This window comes from Lepidochelys kempii, chromosome 11, assembly GCF_965140285.1.
Source record: "Lepidochelys kempii isolate rLepKem1 chromosome 11, rLepKem1.hap1, whole genome shotgun sequence".
Lineage (NCBI taxonomy): Eukaryota > Metazoa > Chordata > Testudines > Cheloniidae > Lepidochelys > Lepidochelys kempii.
This window is the reverse complement of record NC_136390.1, coordinates 17,193,340-17,215,021: the sequence shown is the minus strand read 5'-3', so window position 1 is coordinate 17,215,021 and position 21,682 is coordinate 17,193,340. Positions and strand designations below refer to the sequence as shown.

Sequence of the window (21,682 nt, the reverse complement as noted above, 5' to 3'; positions counted from 1 at the left end):
TAGCTACATTGTAATGAACCTGGCATACTGTCATTTTTCTTCTGTGCTCTAACTGAAGGAACTAAAATCTTACAAAACAGAACTGAATGAGTTGAAGAAAAAAGACATTCTTGACTATAGTTGTCAATGTAAAATGCCTAAATTGGTATCAGTTCTGCACAATTAGCTAATATGTAAGTCAGATAGTATTTTACAGCCTTTAAACTTGGCACCATGTAAGACAACTCTGATTCATCATTTTTCAATAATTACATCCTCCTGAATCTGTTAAACAAATAACGTGTAAACTATCAGTTGCTAATGTTTTATTATTAAGCATTTGATCTAAATAGATTTAAAGATATTATAGACTCTTTGGGTTAGCCAAAAAAGAGACGAATGTTAGAACATTTTCTCTTTATATTGCACCTGCATCCAAGGACCATTCAGTGCTTTACATACATTAATTAAGACTCTTAACACTTCTTTTGGGTAGATAAGTATTATTATGCCTATTTTATTAATTGGGTAATTTGCAAGACAGGCATAAGATATAATAAAGCTATGGTCAGTCTGCTGGTGATTAACAGAGCACAGAATAGAATCCAGAACTCTTAGCGCTCAATCCCCTTCTCTAACTAGGAGTTCTTGCGCCTTCTCTTAAGTTAACTAAAGCACAGCACCTCACAAGCCTGCATAATGTAATTGTTTCTGTGTTTTATTTCCAGTGTGCCATTGCTTGGGCTAAATCATTGCGGGACAAAGGCTGCTGTCAAATGAAAGCATACAGTGACTTGAAATCAGTGAGAGCACTGTGTGCAGAGTTTGGGCCCAAGAAATGCTGGTAAAATGAGTTAAAAATCAGTTCATATTAACTGCACTGTAATTAGTTTCAGCACTGTGGATGGCATGCTAAGCAAATTATTGATAGGACAGGGATTAGGATAGTGATCCAAAATGTTTCAGGATTTACTGTTGGAGTTAGACGTTCAGCTGGTCTTTTGAAAGCATAAGATACTACCAGGTGGGATGTATGGGTTTGATATTTGTGTTCAGGGCTTAATTTCCCCAGGTGAGCAGGGGTTTGAAGTGCCACAGAGATAATAGTCAAGCTCTTGGGGAGGCATTATCCTACTACAGCAGTGGCCCTTATTGTTTATGTTGAGTATTTGATCTGAAGTGCAGAACCATGCAAAAATAAAGAAGATAAAAGTTTTGGCGAAAGGCTCAGGTCAGTTTCCTAGATAAATTCATCCAGTGTTAACTGGCAGACTCTAGAGATGTTGATTTGTCAATAATGCAGAGGGGGGAAAAGCTAACAAATGATTGAAAGGGGCTTAAGGAAGTCTCAAAATAGACAGAGGGTCAGGCATCCAAACTGTTAAGTAATATTAAAAATGCATTGTAGACTTAGGTTTTTTGTGACAGAATAAAAATATACTCAGGTCAAGGTTTCTTTTATAGTTCTGCTGTACTATGGTGCTCAATTCCATTAAAGTTCTCGATAATCATCTCTACCTTATAGGAGACACTTTCCTATACCATCGTTTTTTGCTTTCCAAGAACAACCTTGCAGAAAGGTTCTGCAGTTTAATTTAAAGGCAATCTGATCCAAAAAGGAAGGTCTGTTTTTCACATAGCTTTTTTGTAGATTTCCTTATTTTAAAAGAATGTTTGGTTGAATTCAGTGGCATTTTTAATGCTCCTGAAATTTTGGGCTATTGGTCTTTTGCAGCAAGGATTGTATTTATAGGTGTACACCTTTAAGTTTTACACAAAAGAAACAAGACAAGTGATCAAAATTAAATTTCAGTGGGAAACAGGAATGCTCTGGATAGCAAGTTTAACAGATAAATTGATAGCAAATTAGCTAGATGTAAAATACTGTTGACGGTGAATAGGGTTGACTTATAAAGTGAAGTGTCAGCATTAAAAGTTTTTGTTGTGGTATCAAAAATCTACGCATAATATCCTTATCCAAAACTGCATCCAAATATTGTCTGATTCAGTACTTACAATAGCTTTATACACTATATAAAATGAGGGGCAGATGAGTGCTATAAATGAATGCATTAGTTTTTTTACCTACAGTATCCATCTATTTAGGGTATTTATAAGTCACCAATCACCTTGGTATTTAAGTGTTGTATCTCACAGACTTACTTTCTGCTGTAGGACAAAGCTTTGGCTTATTTCTTTGAGCAGATTTCTCCTGATAAATGTGCATTCACATCACCTAAATAGAAAGCCACTTTGGTAAAAATGGCAATCACTGTAAGCTTCACTGAGGTGCAAGGACAAAGTGGTGTGGGGAGACAGTGCCATAACTCCTGACCAGGGTCATCTTAAAAATTCTTAGGTTATCAATCAAATGTGCCTAAGTGCCACAGACAACCTGTGGAACTCTTTGACAGAGGATGTTGTGAAGGCCAAGACTATGACAGGGTTCAAAAAAGAGCTAGATAAGTTCAGGGAGGATAGGTCCATCAATGGCTATTAGCCAGGATGAGCAGGAATGGTGTCCCTAGCCTCTGTTTGCCAGAAGCTGGGACTGGGTGACAGGAGATGGATCACTTGATAATTACCTGTTCTGTTCATTCCGTCTGAAGCACCTGGCATTGGCCACTGTTGGAAGACAGGATCCTGGGCTAGATGGACTTTGGTCTGACCCAGTATAGCTGTTATGTTTTTATGTAATAACCAAATGTTGGCGGTAGGAGGGATCAATTTTCTCCCTCCCTATTCCTCCCATCACCTCCCCTGCCCCAAATTGTCTGTCAAATCCCACCTTCACTCTCATCAAAAGAACCCCAAACCTGCTCTTTACTCTTGATCAGACCATGGGTTTGAGCATACATTTTATGTGGCTCCACAGATATTGTTTCTGCTGCTTCTTTTCAATGTGCCTTTGTTCCAGACGCTAGGTTTCCTTCTGGAATCTAGGCCTTTAAAACAGTCTTACTCTCCAATTCAGTCTCTTGACATTCAAACTGCATCTCTGTAAAGCCTCTATTCAGAACTGCTCCTCCAATGGATCCTTCTTATCCAGCAAGAGAAGCATAAGTCCTCAGATCATTTCTCATCAGCTGCCTCCATCAGTGAACCTAGTTGGTTTCCTGCTCACATTGCCCTGAAACCTAATATATACTGAGCAGGTTCCCAAGAATAGCTCCTGCTCTGCCCATTTTCCCAACTGAGCCCTTTAAGTCACTAGAGGCTGCTTTTTCATGGCTTGTAGGTCTTTAAGTGCCTTCAGCAGTTAGGCAAATTCCCAGAACTCAATATGGATCATTTTGTAGGTAGGCTGGGAGATATGCTTTCCTTTCTAGTGTTATTCCATCCTCATACCTAATGGTACTATCAAGGTCTCTCTGTCATAATTAGTAAATATGCATGAAATTATCCCACTATTCTCTTTTCCTACCAAGCAAATCATTAATTAACATTACAACATTCACCATTTTTAAAAATGCTGCAGCTGGGTAGTTTGTTATGTTGATATTAAGTAAGTTGTAACTGTCTGGTTTCATGTTTTTCCATTCTGAGAATATGAAGATAGACATGATGGAAACAAACTCAATTAATGTGGTCTATGTATTAAGTCTGACACATGTCATGCTGTAATATGCCCATTATGTCTGACATATTTGAGTAAATACATTTACTTTAGAGAGTCCTGAAAAACTGTGGGCAGATTAGGTGAGGGCAATAATGAATTATCAAGATAAAATGAAATCACATAACAAAACAAATGACAGTGAACAAATTGAGGCTGTCCATTTAGTAAAGAAAGGTGATTGAAATTAAAATGTGGTTAGGAATAGGTACAGTCATTCAGAAGTTGTTCAAATTTGGGGAAGATCCTGGGACTCCTCTGCTAAGGTGTGTGTTGGGCTCTAAAGAAATCCTCTCGTCATGAAACCTCCATGCCTGAGAAAGTAACTTATCAATGTCAGTCTTAATTTTTTTCGTCAGTCCATTGATAGAATTTGAGAAGAATCATTTAGCAATCATCTTATCACAGACAGTGGTTGGTTGATTCATTTTACACATGATCAGATAAAGGAATGATATTTGCTTTATCTTCCCTTTCAGCACTCAAGTAAGGCGATTGAATACCTAAAAGTCTCTACAGATGAGAGAGCGCTAGGTTACTGGCTGTAACAACACTGGTAGCATTGAATCAATTTCCAATCTGTTTCTGATGTATTTGGAATCTGTACTCTGAAGGTGTTATGTTTAATGTGAGAAATAGTAAGGGGTCACATGTTCAATGAGTCATTTATATGTGAACAGTGGTACCTGTAGTCATGTACTTATTTGCACACCCAGAATGCAACCTGTTTTCAAAAGCCCTAAGGGCGCACACATGGTTGACAATTAAGCCTTACAAGAACCCAACCATTGTGAGTTTGTACACAGGTTTTAATGCGAGTGCTCGCTGAACTGAGACTTTGTAATGGGGCTACAGCTTATCAGCCACATTTGCAGCCTACTCGGCCACTGTACCTCAGCAGGTTGAGTATTAATAAATGTTAAAAATAAACTATTTACCTCTTGCAACATCAAAGCCTACCAGACCTACATACGTTCTAGATGATGTGGCAGGGTGCCTCATGCTCTCTCAGTCATTTGGCATAGTACGAAAGGGTAGCCCTATGGACTCATGCACAGATTTACAGAAAGGACAGAACTAATTACAGGAAGAAGCCATTCAGACTAGTACCTTCACCTGCTACTATACTACAAAAGCAACTACTGTCCCTGCCAATTCCTTTGCTCTGTGTTCCCCCATGAGAGGGCACTTTTCAAAATCTCTGCACCACTCAGTCTACAGGCACAGAATTTTTTGGCTATGCAGACAGGTGGGGAGCTGTCATGTTCCATATGCTAATAATAACATATGCTAATTATGTGCCAAGCAGCAGTGCAAAATATGCCACGCAAAAGGGATGGGTGTGCAGACAGTTGGTGGATTCCAGTGGTCTCTCTGTAGTTTTTTTCCTCCCTCTCAGATCCATCCCAGAACAGGTTTAATATTATCTCAGTGCCTGTTGCTCTTCATGCCCCCCCCCCACAAGTGTCTTATATTCTCACCCAGCCAGCATTCCCTGTATTTCCCCCTTTCTTCCTGTCTCCAAAATCTCCTTTATCTCCCTCTCTGTCATGCATGTGACCAGTGTACAAGGGATCTCTGCCTATCCATGACTCCCCTGCCCATGTGAGTGTTCCCATCCTTGGGATCAACATGCAATTTGCAGAGCCTTTAGAAAGTGTGTCTGCAGATACTGTGTGCTGCCTAGGCCATTAACTATTGTTTGGTTATTGAGTGTCTTCTGAAAAGTATTTCTGAAGTGATGGTATGAAGGAGTCTGCAATAATGGAATGTAATTTTATGTGTACATTTGAAGATGGTGGAGAATCTTTTATTGTGAATAAGAAACTAGCATGAATTTGTATCTCCTAATTTATGTCAACTTACCTTCTTCACAGTCTGGCAAAGACAAATAATTTATTCCTACTTCAAACGGATAATACACATAACAGCTCATAATTGCCAAGTCTCCTGCAGCAACGCTATGGTATACTGTTTAGCTCTCCTTTCTGTGGAGAATATTAATATCTTGGATCAACATTTCCGTGTTAGTCACAATGATTTGCTGTTCATTTTATTTTTTGTCATTACATTTATCCACCTGGAAGTACTAAATTATGTAATTGGAATGATAGAAAACCTGATGTTTCCTACAGTTATATGCAGGTAATACCCTGATTAGTATTCTGGATACTTAAAATCTACTATTCTTCAGGATTTAAAATACCATTTAAACACATTGGCCCAGAGCCATAGTTCAGAAGTCACTGGAGCTATATTGATTTACATCAGCTTAAGATCTGGCCCGATTTATCCTACTTTATATCATGCATATAGAGAATACAGTACTTATCCCAATTAGTTGGCGTAGTATAAGACATTATTCTCCATATAAATATGATTTCCTTATATTTTAGACTTTTCACTTTAGAGATTATTGCTTTTGGTTAGTACATATTTTGGTTAAAACCACTTGTGGACGGACACATCTTCGTCTCTCTGTATGGAGCTTTGGTCATGCGTTTCCCATTAACGCTACTTCACATGTCTGTAGTGGAGCAGAGGGAATATTACAAAACATTTTCTATTGATGTTTGTTCGGGTTTTTTTCCAATTCACTTCACTTGTGCACACACTGATTTTCTGTTCTGTTTGTACAAATGGTGGAATGGGTTTTAGGAGCATGTATGTTCCTGAAAAACAAATTTTAATCTTGAATGCTGAAATATGCTTGAAGTGCAAAAAATGAATTTCAAATTTTTATTTTTTTATTTTTTATTTTAATATGTAATTCAAAATTCACATTCTTACCAGTTAGTTACATAACTCATTCAAGCCTGTCCAAAGCCTATTGAAATCAGTAGCTGTCTTTTCATTGACTTTAATCAGCATAGCACAATTTCAACAGTAATCTCCACGAGCATGAAATATTCGCTGAAGAAATTCATGCGTCACTTTGAATATTAAATATATCTGAGAATTTCACAATCTGAGGACCATTCATAAACAGAAAAAAAATCAAATTTATTTTTCATTAATTATTTGTCTCTCTCCAGCCTCTAGCAGGCAGAGTGGTACAGTATGCTGTTCCCAACCACTCATGTTAATGATGTTTTTGAAACACCACCTAGCATATATATTACAGACATTTGTTATGGGGAAAACACTTTCTGAAAGAAATCAGTATTCATTGTTTTGGCTTTAGATCATGACAATTTGTCACCAACTGCTGCTTTCTGTTTACACACAGTTAGCTTTCAGATACAGTGATTAGAATATCATCTGGTCTGGAGGAACTGAACTTGTGTGCTGAAATAAGAAAGATTATAGCTCAACTGAAAGTCACCCAGAAAAGTCTGTTAACAGGTTTTCACTACATTAATTGGGAAATAAAGCCATTTAGTTGCACGTGTGTGTGTGTGTGTGTGTATATATATAGTTATTACATTACGGTTAAGTAAAATCACCCTCTGGGCATAACTAATAAATTATTTAAAGCCTCATTTAATATTTATATAGCTTTTATTTTAGCACTGTTTTGTGCTATTAAAAACAAATCGGTGATGTTACTAAAATAAATATAGTACATTCTCTTTTGCATTTGCAATATACAGAGCTTCTTGTGCACATCTTTTATAAATGACTTCATAGTGCCTGAGACAAAATGTATGGACTCAGAGCTCTGTCACTGCTCTTGTCTGTTCACTAGCAGAAAAGTGAAGGAGGCTCTCCTAACGTGAATGAGACCACGCGCCAGTTACACAAGGTTCCTGCAAGAGCATGTTATCAGTGGCTCCCAACCTTTTCAGTCAAGTTTCCTGGTTTATCCTAGACTAAGACTTCAGCAATACCAGTCAGTGAACTCTGACTTCCACCCTCAGTGGTACTAGGGTTGAGACTGAGGTTTGAACTGGTCACAACTGAATGTGAGTAAAACCAGAAAACATTTGCTAGGATTCAGTTCATGGCCTCTATGTCTGTGGCGCTCTGTTTATCTATGTAGATATGGCCCCATCACTATTGTATCTGAGTGCTAAACGTGAATGGCTTTATTCTTACAACTCTCTTGGGAAGTAGGGGAGTATTGATAGTCTCATTTTTAAGATGGAGAACTGAGGCACAAAGGGCAAGATTTTTTTAAGGTGTTTAGGGGCCTAACTCCCATTGAAACCAATGGCACAGAACTCAATGAGAGTTAGGGGCCTAAATAGCTTTAGAAATCTGAGCCAGAGAAATTAAGTCCCAGATTGTAAAGGTATTGAGGCATTGCTCCACTTGGCGTTGCCATGCCTAAGTCTCATTTTCAAAAGTGACTTAGGTTCCTAAGTCTCAGGCTCTTTATAGAACAGATTTTAAAGGTATTTAGGCACCTAAGTATACAGTTAGGTGCCTAGTGGATTTTCAAAAGCACCTAGTGCCCATGTCGCATTGATTTCAATGGAAGTTAGAGGCCCAGGTGCTTTTGAAAGTCCCACTAGGCGCCTATGTGCATCTTTAAGTGACTAAATCCCTTAAAATTCCTGGCCTAAGTGACTAGCCCAAGGTCACATGCAAAGCCTGTGGCTGAGCCCCAATCTCCTGAGTCCCAGTTTAGTACCTACATACGCTGACTATCCTTTCTCAGGCTGCGGTACTACACGTTTGAACTATGGAAGCATCAGGAATAGCCACACTTCTGCATTGCTACAGCAATAATTTATCATTTCTTTTGCTTAACTTGGATTCATCCTGTACATTTGATTTGAGGATTTCACCTTCTCTTCATCTATTATTCATCAGTTGGGAGAGCCTAAGCACACTTGCAAATCATTAATGCTGATTGGCAGGTGAGAATGTACAGCCAAAATTATGTATAGTCAAAAAGGAGGAGTCTGATCCCTTCCAAAACAAACCCATTTCTACCCTGACCCTGTTCACATCCTGTAGGTGCAATTCAATTTTGTTAAAAATTCACAATGAGTCTTACACACAGAGCTAGAATTTTCACCTTACATCAATTAAAGGCCCTACTATTCCTGTTAAGGCATATCAAACTTGTTATCCTAATGTCTAATTTTCTTGGATAAAATGTAAATCTTTTCCCAGTAAATAATTATAACAAATTGGAGGAACAACTAATGTTTTGGGAAAGATAAGGAACAAGTGCAAGTGTCCATAAATAATTTTGTTTTTACAACTTTTGTTCTTAAAAATAATTGACATTGCCCAAAAATGCCCTAGGTAAATCACAAATGAGAATACATGTGATGAAATCCTAACAAAACTTCTGTTGATTTGAATAGGGACAAGGATTTCACCCATGATCCCTGTCCCAAAAAGCTTACAATCTGTCTTGTCATAATGCAGGAAGAGAGATAACAAAATGGGAGAGGGAAGATGGACAGGAATAACAGTATATGGTAAAAGTCAGCATACAATATGGTAGAGCAGAAGATTATTATTATTACTTGCTATCAATATTCCAAATAAATGTGTCTGACTTATTGTTGTAGGCAGAAGTGTGTCTTTGGAGAGGTAGGTGAACAAAGAGAGGGTAGTGGTCTGGTATTTCCACTCAGACTGGAAGTTCCATGGATAGGGGTGTCATGGGAAAGAGCATGCAGATATTTGTGGGAGAATTGTACAGTAAGGGTATTGAAGTTGGATGAAATGCAGAAAGGCAGGAGAAGGGGTGAGACAATAAGAGGCATGGTTGGATAAGTGGGGAAGGACAAATAAGGACCACAACATAGTTTTATAGAAAAATTTTAATTATAATTGGATCTGAACTGCAACCCTGATTTGAGCAACCCTGAGTCTGGGCAAAGCTCATATTTAGATTAATCAGTTTGAAGATACAGGGCCTGATTCTTCTCATGTTCCCTGGTATAAATTAGGAAAAACTCCATTGCAATTAATAGGATTACATCAGTGTAAAACTACTGTAAGTGAGAAGAGAATCATGTTCATACAAATCGTTACCTCTAATTCTCCTCTGATTTTTACCTACAGTAGGCTTAGCTTCTTCAGGTGTGCATATTGGTCATGCTTCTAATCCAGACAGTAAACAACTGATGCATTCATCTTTGACTAATTATATCAAATGGTAGTATAAGCCCAAAAGGAATAATCTGCTTGAAAACTGACATCAGTTTGGCAGAATTATGTACATTTTTTTTGTAGTTACGTTAGCACTGCAGATGAAGAGAAGGATGTGCAAATAAAGAGATCTGTTCTGCCATCTGTAGTTTAAATTCTTCTTGCCAATACCACATGTAGTTTAAAGATGTTTATTAACTGGTAAAGCAGTTTTGCAGAGATCTATTTACACTGGAGATATTATTATGAAAGAAGAAAGAGTGATAATTAATAATCTGGCATGTTTCAAAATACCAAAAAAATTAGTTGTGCTCATATCTGGCTCAAAAGCCACATCATATCATCTGCTGCATATGCCAGTGTAACTTTTAGAGACAGGATGAATTTCTCATGCAAAGAAAGAGCACTTGCAGAATATTTTGGGGGGCTTCATTTTAGTGGTTTGAATATGTCTCCTTCATTTTCAGTGCAGTCATTCACCCCTGTGAAGACAGCCCACACAAGAGTTATGTATCACTTTAAACACTATTTTGAGGGCTAAGTGGTGAGCAGAATGGGTCAAGAATTTTCCATAAACTGTTTTTCAGTGGTAATTTAGGTTTTTAACTAAATGAATTTGATTATGAAAAGTGTCTGCTTTCTGTGAAAAATTTTGGGTTTCTTGTCAAAACATTTCAGCCAAAAACCAAAGGATTTCCACCAAACACTTTTGGGTTTTTGGCCAAAAATTCAAAAATGTCTGTGTGATTTTTTCCCCACTAGTTCTAGTGATGTGTGCCCTCTACTCAAGGGTAAATGTAACCTTTTTTACATAAAGCGAACCATTAATATGAAAGAAATTAAGACCCTGTGGGCCAAGGATAGTTGTGGTTACACTATCCAGGAAGCCAGGTTTAATGAGAGCTCCCTATATACTGTTTGAACACAGATTCTCTATGTCCCTAAAAACATTTTGTTATTTTTTAAGTTTAGATAGCCAATGTGACAATCTACATGACTTGCCATTAAAATTAGCTCTGGTAGCCAGTATAGTATACACTTTTCCTAGTTCTACTACAGTTATAACTGTTAAAGGAATTCTGTGCTTTGAAATAGAAGTAATGTTGTTTGTTTACATTAAGGTAACCAGCAAAAATGTTTGTGTTAACCTTGTGATGCCCTCTGATTCAGAGCTGTTGTGATTAGCAAAGTTTCCAGAAATCCTGACATGTTTGGAGAAGTGGGATTGACTTTTGACCATCCTCTGTCAATCTTAGCACAGGTCAATACAAGACAATGCTTTGATTAGGGCATGCTGGAATCTAAAACTAGAGAGATATAACTCCTTGTCTGCACACATGTCCAGAAACATATATTTTGTTTATCCAGCAAACACACAGACATACACTTACCCTCAAGCACATAAATAGTCCCATTATTTTGAATATGGCTATGTACTTAATTGCTTTGCTGATCAGGGGCTCATTCATTTTATTTCAAATGTAAGGCACTCTAAGGATTATTTAATCATTATTATATATGCATGCATGTAAATGCATCCCCAAACTTGGTAATATTTAGAACTTACACTGCTTTATATTTTAAAAACCCTACAAATATTTTTAATTAATTGGAATTAGACTCCTATTTAAGGAATAATTGAGATCTGTTCAGATTATTGGCTAACTCCTCAATAAACCAAACATCTGGTAAGAATTTATGAGTGGAAAGTGAGTCTTTGATCCACTATTTTCACAAATCAGATGTTTTGGAAAGCTCTACCAAGAATCCAGAAGAAGAGAATACATTGCCAATGCCTTTTTTTTTCTGAATAAGAATAGTTTTGTAAATTATTGGAGCAGTGCATCTAAGAAGCTGTACTGAAAGGCTATGTCATCACTTCCATTATAAAATCCTATTTTCAGAGATTCACGCCTTCTCTAAGGTTGAACTCTGGTTTGTGGAAGCTCAACCCAAGAGTGCTTCTTTGTACCTAATCTCAAAGTTATGTAGGCCCTGATTTTGCCTCATTACTCACATTAAATAGTACTTTACTTTGCAGGCAGCCTCATTGAAATCAGTACTTGCAGAGTAAGGTACTATTCATATGGATAAGAGTGACAAAGCCAAGCCTTGTGAAGAGGCTCCTCCATGTACATGCTTTATTTATTTTTTTTTTTCATTTAGGAGTCCTTATTTGGGCTAAACTCCCCTATTTACATCAATGTGGTATTTTAACCTGAGAAAGGACAGAAGCATCAGGCACTCTGGGTTTCTTGTTGTACTGTTCATCTTGTCTTCTTTTTTCAAATAATGATTTCCCAAATTGCACATTATCTGAAACCGGAAACAAGAGGTGTCTTATGTAAGAACCTTCTTTTATGTAATGTGATTATTTTAAAACAACCCAGGAATTTGGCCAGTGATGAGTTCTGTGAATGTGTTGCTGGTATTTTAAAGAGAAAAAATCTAATCATTTTAATGTATCCTACACCAGGCCTCATTTCTATACCAGGATGAGGTGTCCTAACAAGATGAAATATTTGTCCATGGTTGCCAACCTACCCTGACTAATCCTTACTTAGGGAGATGCATGGATTCTACCGTCTGATTTTTAAGTAAGCAGTGTACGGGGCATACCATAGGAACACAGGACTTGTCAGACTGGCTCCAACCCGACATCCATCTACTTCAGTAACTTATCTCTGACAGTGACCGGATGCTTCAGAGGAAGTTGAAGGACTCCATAGAAGGTAGATGTGGGATAATTTGCCCCCATGAAGGTCTCATTTTAATAGCAAGAGATTGGTGTAAATCCTGAAGCATGTTTTATATCCCTTACAAAATTTTTCTATTAACATTAACATTAGAACTCTAGATATTCTTGTTTATCAATATAGTCATCCAGTCCCTCTTTAAATCTTGCTAAGTTTTCAGAGACCTATTTCAGACTATAAAATATGCAGTTGCTTTTTGTCTGCAGAGGTCTCAATGCTGTTACCACAGGACACTAAAGTCCAAGGTTTGTCAGACTACAGTACCATGATGTCTACCTTACCAGACTAGGGGAATCCAGACCAGACTGGATGATCATCTTATCTATGAAAATGTGGAAGTTAGACTGAAATTCCTACACATGCATAACTGTTCAGTCAATTCTTAGATCAGAGAGCATAATGGCCAATGCCTTATGTAGAAGTAACAGCTTGTGGGAGGAAGCCTCGCTAAACCCAGAGGTATTCCTCAAGTTGTGCCATCCATAGGGAAATATGGAGATAGTATTGTTTGCTGCCTGTCACAAGGTGTCAGAAGGTCCCCTTCTGGAGTGAGGAGGTTTGTGATCTCCTGTAAATGTCTCAAAGTCATGGGCCTATTTCTGTTTTCAGTTTGGAAGAATGCATCTGCACAGGAGTTATAGTGACTTTTGTTTTGTAGGCAGAATCAACTCCAGGCAAAGGAAAAATTCTTTCGGTATTTCAGAGACTGATTCTTGACTATTTGGTCAGTAGTATGGCAGATGGTAAGTCTGTGATCACTATAACAAAGTCATGCCTGTGGAATAGTGCCTCTCTTCCCTGAGGCAAAAAATACAAATAAAACAAACCACCACCGCCTCCCTGGCAAGTATGCCAAATTCCTTAGAGGGGAAGACTCCCTAACCATAGCAATTAAGCTCAAATATGACTCCTTTTGGCACATGAATGTTCTGCTGAGTCATTTTATATCTTTGAGTTTGATTATGTAACCTTACACATACTGACCAGCACTTAGTAATGCAAGTAGTCCAACTGAAACCCCAGTACAGGGCTAAGAGAACCTAAAGGAGTCATATTTGTGCTTAAGCAGTTTGGCTTGGGAGCCATCCCTGATGAGTGTTCCACATACTTTGATTTGGCAGTTGCCTCATAGAAGTTAAAATCCAGCACACAGGAATACTTAATACTCATTCACTTAATAATGCAAATCATTCTTCGGGAAAAAACCCACACATCTATGAACAATAGTTTATTTGTATTAATAAAATAAGCTTTCAGGTATAAAGCAGTAATGCACATTGAAAAGTTAGCACACTACATAGGAAGTTGTGATGTTCATTGTGTTTAGATCTAGGGACAGATTATAGCTTGTTGAGTTCACATCTTTTTGGAAAATCTTGCCACCAGTGTCACAGTGGGAGCTTCTGAATACTGAGCCCTTTTGAAAACCAAGATCCTGTGGTGGGTGCTCTGCACTAAAAACCTGGCACTGAGCTCCTTTGAAAATCTGTTTTACAACATAGCATCTTTTCCTTTTACAAAGATGGTTAGCCAGATACAGCATTCTACAGAAGATTTTATTTTGGTTAAAAGTATTTGTTTATTAAGTGAGACTTACTTTGTGCTCCCAGGTCACTCTCTCATCTAATCAATTATTTTAGAAACAGTTGGGGACTTCCACTTTTCAAGAATCTTTTTTGGCAATCAGCACAGTCCTTACTAGTCATTTATCTTGATTATGAGCTCTATCTTTCATGGATGTTAGATTTCCTAGGATTTGTAAAGATGAGTCATGAGGAAGAGGGATTCTCTGGCACGAGTTGTGTTCTTTCTTGAAGCTATTCCAAAAAGAGTTGATAGTCTTTCACTTCCAATTTTCCTGTGTTGAAGGCCACTGCTACTTTCTTGCATGATCAGCATCCGTTGTTTGATTTGAGTCAAGTACCAGACATCGGTGTGTTGTAATTAGGAAGGACTGACTGTTGTTTCTAATATAGAATATTTTTAAAACAACGTGATGGAAAAGAATGGCTGTAAATGGAAAAGACGTTACAAGATGTGTGCTTGATCTTACAAGCTCTTCTTTTGCAGAATTCCCAATGAAATTGGAATGCAGGATCAGGCCCGATAATAACACTGCAGACCATAAAAGGCATGCTGTTAAGATATTTAGGGTCCAAAATATGGTCTTCTTTTTATCCCTCCTAGTTTATCCCATGTCTTTGCTGAAGCCCTGGAATTCTTTCCATTGTTATCTGATCTATACCTCTCCAAACTAAGATGCCTACATTAGTCACCATCCTTCCAGCTAAGTAGAAATTAATGGAAATCGCTTCTTCACTCCTGTTTTTCTTTAGTTGGTAGGAGACCTGTCAGTAAATGATGTCTGCTTATTATCCATGGGGTTTCTAACCCCTGCTAGTCCATGTAGCATGTTACCAGGATTGACTCATTGAATGTAACTTACCTGAACACTGTTACAATCTGATAGGAACAGTCCACAGAATTCTAAGTAGCTATGTTATTGTGGCTTTAAAAAAAAAACAGAGCAATTAAAACTAAAAAAGAGGGAGGATGGATCAATTGTTAAGGCTCTTGCCTGCCTTGTCACAGGCTTCCTGTTTGATTCTGGGCAAGTCACTAAGGCCTGGTCTGCACTAGGAAAAGAGGTCAGTATAACTACGTTGCAGATGGGTGTGAAAGATCCACACCCCTGAACAATGCAGTTAAAACGACCTAACCCCAGTGTTGACAGTGCTAGGTCGACAGGATAATTCTCGCTTCAACCTAGCTACCTCCTTTCAGAGGGGTGGAGTACCTACACCAATGGGAAAACCCCTTCAGTCTGCATATATAGCATCTTCACCGAAGGACTACAGAGGTGTAGCTACTCCGCTGTAGCATTTTAAGTGTAGACAAGTCCTAAGTCTCTCTCTGTGCCTCAAATCCCCATCTGTAAAGTGCGGATAATGATACTTCCTTTCTTCACAGTGGTGTTCTGAGGGTAAATGCATTCAAGACTGTGATGCACTCATATACTACAGTAATTAGCGGGCATATAAGTACCTGAGACAGATAGATAAAACTACTACTTCTCTGACAAGAAACTGAAAAAATAAATAGCCACCTAACAATTTTTGGGGGAGTGGAGGGGAGGTGAAGATAAGTTCTTATACCAATATCAAGTTAAGATAAAAATAGTAAATGAAAACAGCCATTATTGCAGAAGCAGACAGGCAAAATGTGTAAGGGAGAAATGTTTTCAAATAGTAGAAATGCTGCAGAGGAAAAATAACAGAACATGACTTGACAGAGCACTGCTAACTATGATGGTGTTAAATAGCAAATAGGAATATCATAAAAAGATCAGTATATAGGAGCATAGAAAACAGAGATGGAGAAGATCTATTAAGTCATATTCTCAGGTTTCAGAGTAACAGCCGTGTTAGTCTGTATTCGCAAAAAGAAAAGGAGTACTTGTGGCACCTTAGAGACTAACCAATTTATTAGAGCATAAGCTTTCGTGAGCTACACGAAAGCTTATGCTCTAATAAATTGGTTAGTCTCTAAGGTGCCACAAGTACTCCTTTTCTTTTTAAGTCATATTCTGTGTGTCCTACCAGAGCACAATTGCTTGCTACCATATACTCTCAAGTCCCTTTTCCAGTATGGTTTTAAATTGCTCAAGCAATGGGACTTCCACCACTTCTTTGGGGAGTATCTGCAACAGCCTGATAGATCTTGCTGTCAGGATATGTTTCCAGATATTTAACCTAAATTTTGCTTAGTTTCAAGCCATTAGTCCTAAAGCTTCCTCCTCGGTATTTACGCTCTTAAAATATAGGTCAATTGCCATAATACCCTCTCAGGATTGTTTGGCCAAGCTAGGTATGTCAGAGGGGAAGACTATGTGAGTGAATAGAGAGGGAGGGGATAGGATTATGCAGCTGCATCCCATCCACCACGTAGGGGAGCCACAGTTGCATCCCTTATCTCCACTCCATGACTGCTATGGTGGAGCCGAACACCACTCATTTGAGAAGACACAGGGGGAGGGATTTAGTGTGAGGCTTTGAGTCATGTCCCCCTGTCAGGAATTTACCAACTAAAACACTTGCTTCCCTGATCAGCAGTAACTGCTCCTCTGCAATTTGAATAAACAGTGCATAGGGCATGTGTGACTAGATAACATCAGCTGAGCCAAAGTGTAAGAAGGCAGGGATGTGAGCTGTCTTGTCATTGCTATGGGAGGCCTGTGGGGGAACCCTCAGAGGCTGATATCTCCAGGTAACCCTGTAGATCTTGGTCATCTGCAAGAATTGGTGGTATGACTTCTGGCAGTGGCACATTAGCACCCCTTTCCTTCCTCGCGGAAGAACAAGCTCCTGTTGTACATGTTGCACATGGGAAGGAGAGCACGGCACTCTTAATTCTTTTACTTTTTCCTGTAAGCCTACCCCCAGCCCTTAATCATGTTAATGGTCTTCTCTGAATTCTCTCCAAACTGTTAAAATATAATGTAGCTCAAAGAAATTCGTATCAACCATTAAGAGCAGTAATTAGTTTCTAGTACATGCCTTTTTAGCCATTGTCATAACAAGAGTTTAAGTCATGCAACTTAGAATGTCTTGTCTTTTATCTTTTTGTTGTGGTTTACTGTATTTGAATGTGATGTTTTGTTGTGTTTAATGAAAAAGATGTTTCACGTGAAATATTAGAAGTTGCAATTGCAATTGACACTTGCTAAATGTGAAATGTTTTTCTTTCCTTAAAACCTTCCTTTCAAGGTACCCTCTTTCCCCATAGACCCTTTCACTGTCTTTAAATACTAGTGATTCCTTTAGCTCCACTCCCATCACACAATCTTCCTGTATCTCAGAGTCTTGCTGCCAGATGAGAACATTGGACAGTGGGATAGGAACCTTCCCTCTCCCAGACTCAGGAAACCGGTCAACTGGACGATATGTTTCTAAGCAAGAATCAAGTTTAGAAACTGAAGTCTTCATGTCTCCTGAGCAAGCCCTTCCTTCACCTCCTTCAATAAAAGCCAAAACTCTTGAGCGAGAAGTGCCTTCAACAGCTAAGAGCCCAGAATCTGTGGAAAGCATGATTAGTCATTCAACATCTGATCCTGCCATGACTGCCAAAGTTGTACAACCTTTTCAAAGTCGCCTTCCAAAACCAGTCTCCTCAGGTAAAGTGCCAATTACACTGGAAATTAGATTCTTTCTGCCCTAATGTCTGTTTCCATTAACAGAAGCCCTGTAATAATGACGTTAGATAACGAGAACGCTAAGCATGTAGCAGAAAAGATTCCTTATGTGAATATATAAGGTTATCAAGTTGGTGACGTGAGTCAAATGGAAATTTGGTTGCTCATAATGCATATCTGTATCTCAAAAAAATTGTGCAAAATATTAAATCCATTCCTCAAGAAACAGTATTTGAGAGAAAAGTAGGGCCAGCCCTGAGAAATGCTGAACACTGTTGATTCCCATTGACTTGAATAAGAGTTGCATGTGCTCAGCAACTTTCAGGATCAGGCTCTCAATTTGCTGTCAGTGGCCTTATTGTGATATTAAATGTTAAAATGACATATTCATAAACACTTGCTTTCAGAACTGAACTTGGAATACAAAGTAATTTGGACTCGGTGCATAAATTCTATACCAATGAATATTTTGCCTCAACTGTAAACATAAGTCTTTTGATATGTTACTGCACTGTACAAATGTACTTATAGACAGTAGTAAAAAACACTTATTTTGATGGATCAGCAGAATGTGCATTAACTATCACATATGAAACAAGAGCTCACAAAGGAATGAAAGACGTATGCTAAGGCCCCAATCCAGCAAACACACACATGAGTATCTTTATATATACAAACTGAATTGAATATAGTCCCACTGAGTTCAATGGGACTGCCAGTGTGTAAAGGTATGTGTGTATATGCGTGTTTGCAGGCTTGTGGCCTAAAAGTACAAGTGCCAGTAAAAAAAAAAAAGGATGTTAATTGCACCACAGCATTTATCTTTATCATGGAGTAATTTCTGTACTTAAAATGGGAAATATTGCAAATCACACAATAAATTAAACTGATTTGGGTGGTGTACAAATTTTAATTGTTCCTACTTCAATATTATGTATTCTTTGTATTATGGGAATGCCCCAAAGCCCCTATTAGGATTGGTGGTCTTTGCTGTTAAAAACTGTGCACTTAGATCCACAAAGGGCAGACAGACATCTAATGTTTAGGCTCCTTGATGCACAGTGGAATCCACAGCCCTGAGTTGGAGACCCAGGCTCACTGTACAATGCTTGAGTAGAGTTAGGTGCCTAAGAATGGGAGTCACTGAGCAGGGAACTGCCTAAGCTAGTGCCAAGGACAGGGGTGTGGCCTGAGCTCCACCTCTCCAACGGAGTCCGCCACCTCCCTCCACTTGGGATTCACAGCCATGAAACCTCTTCTGGCACCTAAATCAGCTCAGCCCTTTCTCTCAAAAAAAATGGGGGCAGCTATTCCACCCCTTGTATAGCTTATAGCCCAATGGGAGATGCAGCTTCAAATCTGTCCTGCCCGATTTGGAGAAAGGACTTGAATCCAGGTCTCCCACTTCTTATGTGACTATCCTAACCACTGGGCTACATAGTATTCTGGTTGCAGCTTTAAATCTCTCCTGTTGAAGCTGTTCCACTTTGTATGAAATTTTTAAATATTCATTGGGCCAGAGAGAGTGAGTGTGAGAGAGTGACTCTGTAGCCCAGTGGTTAGTGCACTCACCTGGGATGTGGGAGAGTCTGGGCCAAGCCCCTATTCCAATGACCACATCCCAGGTAAGTGCTTTAGCCACTAGGGCTACACTACCACTTTCTTCTGTGTTAGTAGGTATCCTCTGAGAATGCCCACTTGATCGGGCTCTGAAGGTGAGCTAGGCGGGGGAACATCTAGTTTGAGGATCCCACTGCAGTTTAAGTAGGAGCTAGCTGAGGGTGTCAGGACTTAGGCAGCTTTGTGCATGCTCACCAGCAGAAGTGTAGGTGCCATGGGGTCTTTCCAGTGGAAATGTGGGCTTCTACATGGTTAGGTAGCCTTTGAGCAGCAGCATTGAGGGATCTACATTTTGGGTTTAGGTGCCCAAAGTGACAATTAAATGTTTAAATCCCTTTGTGGATCTAGCCTTAGATTAACACATATAAACACATACTAAGAGACAGTCCCTGCCCCAAAGAGTTTACTTTCTAAAAAGAGAGCTATTAAAAAACCAGCAAAAAATCTACAGGCTGAAACTTTTTTGCTAACACTTTGTCAAGGTAGAATATTTATTGCAACTAAAAAAATGACACTGATTTATTTAACTTGCATGACTCTGTACCACATTGCCCTCATACAAGAAATCCCATGTAATGGGATTTAGAGCTAGACATCAGGTTTAAATTTAGGGTAAGGCCACCAAAGTATGTTTTGCCAAATTGCTGTTATTTAAATTGAACCTAAGACTGGTGTTTCATCAGAATGTATATGAGAAGGTTTTTAATTAAACATATTGGAATGTGGTTGATTTAGCCATATTCCCAGTACAGTATATTAGAGTACAAACACATATTGTGGCCTTTATTGCAAACTCCCCTGCAGGTTTTGAATCAAAACTAAATAAAATATATATTAATACATATTATTTTCAAAAGAAATGTATTGTTAATTAATGGCACAGCTAAGAGATTCAGAAGAGAGATCTTAGTTATAGATTATATGCTACATGCTTGAATAGCCACATGTGTGACCTCAATTCAGCAGTGTGCTATAGAGTAGACTCCATGATTAAACACTGTCATTATAACAAATTGAATAGAAACTGCAAGCATTGAATTGCTTCATAAGAAGTTGGTAGCAGTAAGATTGCACTGATTTTAATCGTAATATTCACTGCACCAATCTTGTAAGGTTTGTATCTTAATTAAATTGTCATGAAGAGATGCAAAAAAAGTAGAATACATCAGATTGTGAGGTCAACTCATTCTTTCCTGGAATATTTTCATCTGACCCTTCTTCTTTACCCTACTTCACCAAAAACACAACTTTCATTTTATTCTACAAAGCACTGTTTATTTTCTTAGATTTTGGTTTTACATAACATACATGTAGTAAATAAATAGAACTATTTGATCTAAAACATTTCTGGAGTAAGATATAATTTCCTATTTATGTCTTTGTCAACAAACTGAGTTTGCTATGTTTCTCTCCACCAGAATATAAAATAACAGTACAGCTTTTCTAACTGCTTCCTAAAAATCATTTTTAACCTTTTGTTTCTCATTTGCAAAGAGTTTACATTTTAAGAGTCAAAGACTGATTTTAAATTGTGCCTTGGGAAGTACTTTGGGCAAGATTCTCTCCCCCTTATGTTGAACAGCACCTTACTATACAAGTCGTTCCATTGAAGAATGGGATTCTTTGACGTGAAAAGAAGTATAAGAATCGACCCATAACTGAACACTGGATTACTCCTAAACACAATCAAAAGCTGTTGTTAGTGTAATGATGATGAGATCCATAAATTGCATAATCTCTTTCTGAATTCAGGAATAATTAACCCTCCAAAGCAAAGTGGGCATGAACAAGTTCTGGTGACTTCTGTTTCATTAGAGCATACTGAAAAAAATGTGGAAAACAAGAAGATTCTTCCAGACTGGGGCAGCAAGAAAGCCACTAAAAAAACAAAGGTATAAATTGAAAGAAAAATGCCGGTGGTGTAACTAGGATATATATTTAGTCTAAAGACCATACTTAACTGTAAAGAGTCAAAATTGCTAAATGTCCTAACTTTAATGAAAAGAATAATTAACAATCTAATGCATAATTATTTGTGATTACTGGATAACATTCATTGACAAAAGGTATGTTATTATTTATTAATAATACAGTGCCCACAGGTATGCTTGGTACTTTGTCTCATGCTTTACAGACATTAATTACTTAAATATTATTATCTCCAGGCATTTTATAGATGAGGAAATTGAGTTGCTGTTACCTGATGGTCTTTCTTTACAAGAGATTTGGGATTTTTGTTGTTTTTTCCCTTTGGAGATACAGTTCTTTCCTGATCTAGGTTTTGCTGTTGGTGTGGTATGTGTGAGTGGATGTAATATAATTTTAATGTAAAAGGTAAAATAATCTTCTTTTGGTTTGTGTCATTTTGTTAATCCCTACAATGATCTGTCTCTCTTTCAATCCTTCCGTGAAAACAATGAAAAGGACAAATAGGCAAATGCATACACCTGTGTAAAAGCTACT

At 38.1% G+C, this 21,682-nt stretch overlaps 1 protein-coding gene across 15 annotated transcripts in view; it reads left to right on the top strand.

Moving 5' to 3' along the window:
* Positions 1–21,682, top strand: part of NCKAP5 (NCK associated protein 5) — a 623,444-nt gene that overhangs the window by 561,856 nt on the left and 39,906 nt on the right. For 13 of the 15 annotated variants that reach the window (XR_012154214.2, XM_073305284.2, XM_073305277.2 and 10 more), the window contains 2 exons: positions 17,267–17,581; positions 20,972–21,111. Coding sequence is in view for 14 of the 15 variants with exons in the window: in XM_073305284.2 (XP_073161385.2) it covers positions 17,267–17,581; positions 20,972–21,111 (455 nt within the window). In the remaining variant the exon portion in view is untranslated. Of the gene's footprint in view, positions 1–4,074; positions 4,820–17,174; positions 17,582–20,971; positions 21,112–21,682 lie in introns of those variants that run through there. The other 2 variants (XM_073305294.2, XM_073305296.2) reach the window with 2 other exon arrangements.